The sequence below is a fragment of the Alexandromys fortis genome, unplaced genomic scaffold (assembly GCF_014885135.2).
Source record: "Alexandromys fortis isolate MF-2015 unplaced genomic scaffold, M_Fortis_MF-2015_v1.1 scaffold_233, whole genome shotgun sequence".
Lineage (NCBI taxonomy): Eukaryota > Metazoa > Chordata > Mammalia > Rodentia > Cricetidae > Alexandromys > Alexandromys fortis.
In genome coordinates, this window is record NW_026068146.1 from 696598 (window position 1) to 702349 (window position 5752).

At 50.8% G+C, this 5752-nt stretch overlaps 1 protein-coding gene across 2 annotated transcripts in view; it reads right to left on the minus strand.

Annotated features, from left to right (window-relative positions):
* The window catches only part of Kcnk5 (potassium two pore domain channel subfamily K member 5), a 40995-nt gene extending 38858 nt beyond the window's left edge, over nt 1–2137 (minus strand). For both annotated transcript variants that reach the window (XM_050126960.1, XM_050126959.1), the window contains exon 1: nt 1612–2137. In XM_050126960.1, the coding sequence (XP_049982917.1) occupies nt 1612–1797 (186 nt within the window). In that variant the 5' untranslated portion in view covers nt 1798–2137. The remainder of the gene's footprint in view (nt 1–1611) is intronic.
* Nucleotides 2138–5752: the final 3615 nt, after the last annotated feature.

Here is a 5752-nt window from a genome sequence, read left to right on the forward strand (position 1 = left end):
CCCCCCCCCCCCCGCCCTTCTCCTTGTGTTTTGAAGTTTATTTTCCCACATTTAGCCTTGAATTCTTTCCTTCCTTCCCCTGCCACGGCAAGGGAGCAACAGGGAGGGGGGCACTTTAAAGGCAGCTCAAGCCCCTTAATCCTCCCCTGCCCCTCCCCCCTTTAAACAAAGCCCTAAGGGCAAACTACACAGAAAGTCTCCCTCAGAGATATTGTTTCCTCCAGGGAAACCATAAACTGACCACCCTCTTCCTTCAGGACACCCAGACACAGCAGGCCCCCAGCAGGGGGTACTTAGGTCTTTCCAGAACCCCTTGGAAGACCAAACGTCTTTTGAAACTCACCCCCAGAAACTGTAAGTGGGACAGATGACTTATTCAAACGCAACACCCCACCTGGTAGTGTAAACCAGCCTACATGTCTATCTCTGTGAATGTCCATCTGCAAACTGGAGGCAAAAAAAGGAGGTTAACACCAGTAAGATGTGTTCAAGGTTTTCTCAAAGTTTTCAACAGTCCAGGGTAGGACAATGATGAAGTTGTGTTTGTTCTCATTTGACAAAACAGGAAACTGAGCCCAGAAAGTGAGAGACAGGGCAGGTGGAAATAATTCGGGAGGTGATGTCTGATCAGATCTACAATAGATTAGACAATCTATCCCTGCTCCAATCTAATCCTACCATTACTGATAGGGGGCCATCCACACAGGAATGGATGGTAGGGCTGAGCCCTCAAGAAACAGGTACTGAGAGACCTCTGACCCCAAGTTGGCTCAAGGTTCTGGATGAGATGGTCTGCCAAGTTTACCACGGTAAGGTCAATGCCGTCCTTCCTGGGTGTGTGCATGTTCAGATAAAAGACGCCACAAACCAACACTGAAGAAACTTCCTCTCACCCGCACTCTTCTCCCTCCCAGAAAAGGGACTCCCTGGGTTTGTGTTCGTTTGTGCAACCTGCTACTTTGACAGAGTTTAACTCCGCGTCTTTGTGGGACGTCTAACTTGATAAGACTTCCCGGAAGACTGGGAGCGTCCGCAGCGTTCCAGCCACAGACCTTCCTCCGGGGCACTCAGGACACGTCAGAGCCCCCTGCCCAACTCTTGAGAGCAGCGACCCGCGGGTTGAAGTCTTTGCCCGCGACGGCTCTGGGGGCTTCTTAAGAAAGGTCGAGCGGGCGCGGCAACGGCCCTGAAGCAGGAGGTGGAGACGCGAGGGGTGGCACCCGGCCGTGCTCCCGGACTCCGGGAGCGTCTCCAAGGAAAGATAAACGCCTTTATCCGCCCCACAGCCTCCCTCTGTAGAGGGAGGCACCCGCACACCCACGCTGAGCCACCACAGGGCCCAGTTCACCCTGGATTCAACCCCAAAATTTCTCGGAACGTACTAGGTTCTGACCAAGTCTACGCGCGTGGGGAATCCCCTTGTCTCTAGCCTAGAGACACAGATCTTTTCAACCAGACACCTAATGGGGAATTTTCTCACAACCCGGGACCTCTCGTTGGGGCTGGGAGGGTGTCATCTGAAGTCGTAGGAGGGGGAATCTCCAATAAAACGCCGCTGTAGCCCCAAATGTTTCAGGTGCATGTGGGGGATTCAGGCGACCGACGGCTCACCTGTAGGATCTTGTCCAGGCCTTCCTGGCTCAGGCACGGAAACTCTTTCAGTAGATGCAGTTTCTGTGTATAGTAGTTTTTCTTGGCCTCCTTCCAGTGCGGCTCCTCCAGCACTTCGAAGATCGCCGCCCCGATGGCCAGGTAGAAAATGATGGCCGAGGTGAGCAGGGGACCCCGGTCCACCATGGCTCTTCAGTGGCCACCTCCTGGTGAAAGCGGCCCCTAGTTACAGCGGTCCACCAGTCCAGCAGCCCTGACACAGCTGTTTGAATTTGGAGCTCCGCATGCGCAGTGCCCGGTGACCCCGCGCGCCGCTCCCGGGACAGTTGCTTGACCAAGTTGGCTCCGTGAGCGCAGTGAACTGCGTGGATCACGCTCACGCAAGCCAGGGTGAGCGTACACCAAAAGGGGTCTGGGGCCACCCACAATCTCTCGATTCTGAGCGACAGGGTGAAACTCAGGACCCACACCGGTAGACACGTGTGCTGCCCTGTGCGCGCGACAGTATGGTGAGCGCGCCTCCGCACCGCTCTTTAAGCAGTGCTCAGCCCGCCCGCGCCAGACCCTGGAGTGGGTGTGGCGCAGCTCAGGACCCGCCCTTCTCCCCGCCCAGAGAACGCCTGAAGTCCCTGCCCCAGGCACCGAGCTCTCCAAGCTCCAGGCGCCTGTGTGCTGGTCAAGGCTGAGTGGTTCGCCCAGACCTCCTCGACCCGTATTGTCGCAGAATTTACGGTCTACAGGAGTCCAGTTGTGTATTAGCAATTGATATAATTAGCTAAAACGGCCGTGCACCTTACTGCCGAGATCAGAAATACATTGCTAGTGTTACTCTCATGTACAGATGTTTCTTCCCAGAGATCTTAGGTTCCTCACCTATTCCTGGGGCTCACACACTTACATACCAGTCTAGAGTAAAGGTATTAAATTTAAATACCTATTTAAATTAGGATTGCCGGAAACTAATCTCAACTACAGACAGGCGAAGAACCCAACCAGATGGTCTGTGTTCTCTCAGCATCTGAGAAAGGCAGCAGGCAGCCACACCCACATTGCTAGGGCCTTACTCCAAGTCTACTTAAAATTACAACACCTCTTCCTCCCACCCCCCACTCCGCGCCCCACCTCCCTACCACAACTGAAATACCAACTCTCGGAGAGGCTAGAAATGTCTTCTGCTCAATGATCCGTCTATCCACAAACCAACAGGTAACAACTAGTAATAAACACTCAGTCAGATGTAGTGATGGCGTGCACCTTTAGTCCCAACTAGAGGCAGGCGAATCTCTGTGCACTTGAGGCCAACTTTGTCTACACAGCCAGTTCCAGGCCAGCCAGAGCTACATAGTGAAACCCTAGCTCAAAAATAAACAAGTTCAATCGTGGCGGTTCTCACCTTTAATCCCAGCACTCAGGAGGCAAACACAAGCATATTTCTACGAGTTCTTGGCTAGCCTGGTCTACAAAGAGAGATCCGGCCAGCCAGGGCTACAGAGTAAACCCTTGCCTCAGAAATAATAAACACTTGATAATAAATACAATGAAGGTGTGAGAACATATGTCAAAAAAAATCTGGGTTATTTCTCACTTTGCTTGCTTTTCTGGACAGATTTCAAGTTTGGGTTTGTTTTTAGAACCACTTCCCAGTAAAGAAATAGAAGCCCTGGCAGAATAGTTTGTGCAGTCCCCATAAGGGCAAGTCAGAGGTTGGAGGTGCTGGAACCACAAACTGTCTCACCTCAGACCTCTGTGGAGGCAGGTTCAGCAGAGGCTAACCTCCCTAGCACGGATGATTAATCTTCACAGGCAAGACTTGCAAGGAGTTTATATGTGGATCTCCAAATCTTGCTGCAGCTGAAGGACTAAGGATGTATCTACATTGCTGATCAATCATTAACTTTTGTTTTGTTCTGTTTTGTTTTGCTAAGACAGAGTCTCAGTATGTAGCTCTTGCTGTCCTGGAACTCACCATGTAGACCAAGCTAGACTCAAACTCACAAAGATCCACTTGCCTCTGATTCCCAAAAGCTGGGATTAAAGATGTTGCCACCGTGCCTGGCGTGAGGCCCTGGCGTTTGTAGATCTTGTTTATAGATTCAGGGCATGTCCTGAGGGAGAAGCCTAAACAGGAAATAGAGAAAACCCAGGCTTCCAGGGCAGGAGACATGACTTTGCAGTTAAAAGACTTATTGCTACTACAGAGGACCCAGACTCAGTTTCTAGCAAATAAGTTGCAGTTCACAACAGCCTGTAACTCCAGTTCCAGGGGGTCCAATGTTCTCCTCTGACCTGGGTGGTTTCACACACACACACACACACACACACACACACACACACATTGAATAAATAAATTAAGTAAATAAACAAAAAAGAAAACCCAGGCTTCATAAATTTGCATCCCAGAGACCTACAGTGCCTGTCTGTTCCCTTGGAACTAGGCTAACCCTAGACCTGGCCTTAGGGAGACACTTCTCCAGAGGACCCCTTCCTATCCTAAGCAGGTTTCTCTTCTCTACCCTTTTCTAACACCGAACCTTCCAACATCCCTCATGTAGTCTGAACCCCAATCTCACAGCCTCACTCTCCAGACCTCAACTGGCTATGGAGACCAAATGTCTGTCGCAGGTGTGCCCAGACCTCTCCAGGGCTAGAGCTCACCTTCGTTGTGATAAAGTCAGGAGCTGAGTGGGATGTGAACGCTTCAACCAGTTTATGGTAAGCACAGGTGGAGAGGTCACCTGACCCTCCAGAAAATTATCTACCATTTCTGTCTGCCCTGGCAGCTGTACTCTCCTCCTGGGAAGGAAAGGGGCCTCTCTTATTTCCACTTCACTGCCTTACAAAAACGCTGCCACATACACTGGGTCAAACTGATCTTTATTCAAAGTTCTCTCTCTCTCTCCCTCCCTCGCTCCCTCCCTCACGGAGGGCACATACATGCATGGAGGTAAGATGTCGGCCTCAAGTGTAATTCCTTACTTTCTAGATTTTTTAATATTGCTTATTTTTATTTATATGTCAGTGCGAGCCTTTATGAATTTATATGTACCACGTGGATGCAGGAGCCCACAGAGGCCAGAAAGTGCACTGGATCCCCTGGAACAAGCAACCCTAAGCCCCCATATAAGTGCTGGAAACTGAACTCAGGTCCTCTGCAAGAGCAGAGTGCACTCTAAACCTTTGAACCATCACTCCAGCCCCCAGTTTCACTTTTTAAGACAGTCTCTCTCACTGACCTGAAGCTGGCCAATTAGGTTAGACTGACTGGCCTAGGAGCCCCCTGGAGATCACCCTCTCTTACTGGGATCCAAGCACACTGCCACCCTCTGCTTCTCCTTTAGATGCAGGTCCCGGGTGTTGACACCAGGGCCTTGTGCTTATGCAGCAAACGCCTCTCCAACTGAAAGCTGTTTCTCCAGCTCCATTATTCAAAATGTTTTCATTTTGAGTTTCTCTTCCCTTTCTCTCCCGCCGCCATCTCCTGTTACCTTTTTCTTTCTGGCCTTCCCTGTGTCCAGGATGTTGTCTGTCCATCTTCCTCTGTGGTTCCAGCCCTCGCCTTTCTGTACCTCCCCACACTCCTTTTCTTGGCTTCTCTTCTCCTGCCTCTTGCTCTCTAGTTTGTCTCTTTCCCGCTTGAATGTATTTTTCTGCTCTTTTTCCTCTTCCTGGTCTCATATTTATATCATGCTTTCCCCAGGATACCAGGAGCATGGACACTGCTAACATGAGCTGTGTCTGCTCTCTAAACAGTAGGGTGTTGAAATAAGAGCGGCGGGGCTGAGTCCCCAACACCCCGGCCTCTTGGCTAGCTTATGCCCGAAATAACAACACACAAACTGTATTCATTGAACTGCTTGACCCATTTCTATCTAGCCTCTTCTAGGCTAACTCTCACACCTGGACTAGCCCATTTCTAGTAATGTGTGTAAGCACCCCAAGGTGCGCTTACCAGGAAGATTCTAGCCTAAGTCCATCGTGGGTTGGAGCTGCCTGGGAGAGCAGAGCATGGCGTCTCTGCTCTAGAGAGCAGAGCTGTCGGGTCTCTCTGGAAGCAGAGCAGAGTCTGACCTCACTTCCTCTTCCGCCCAGCATCCTATTCTGTTTATTCCACCCACCTATGTTCTAAGCTATGAGGCCAAGC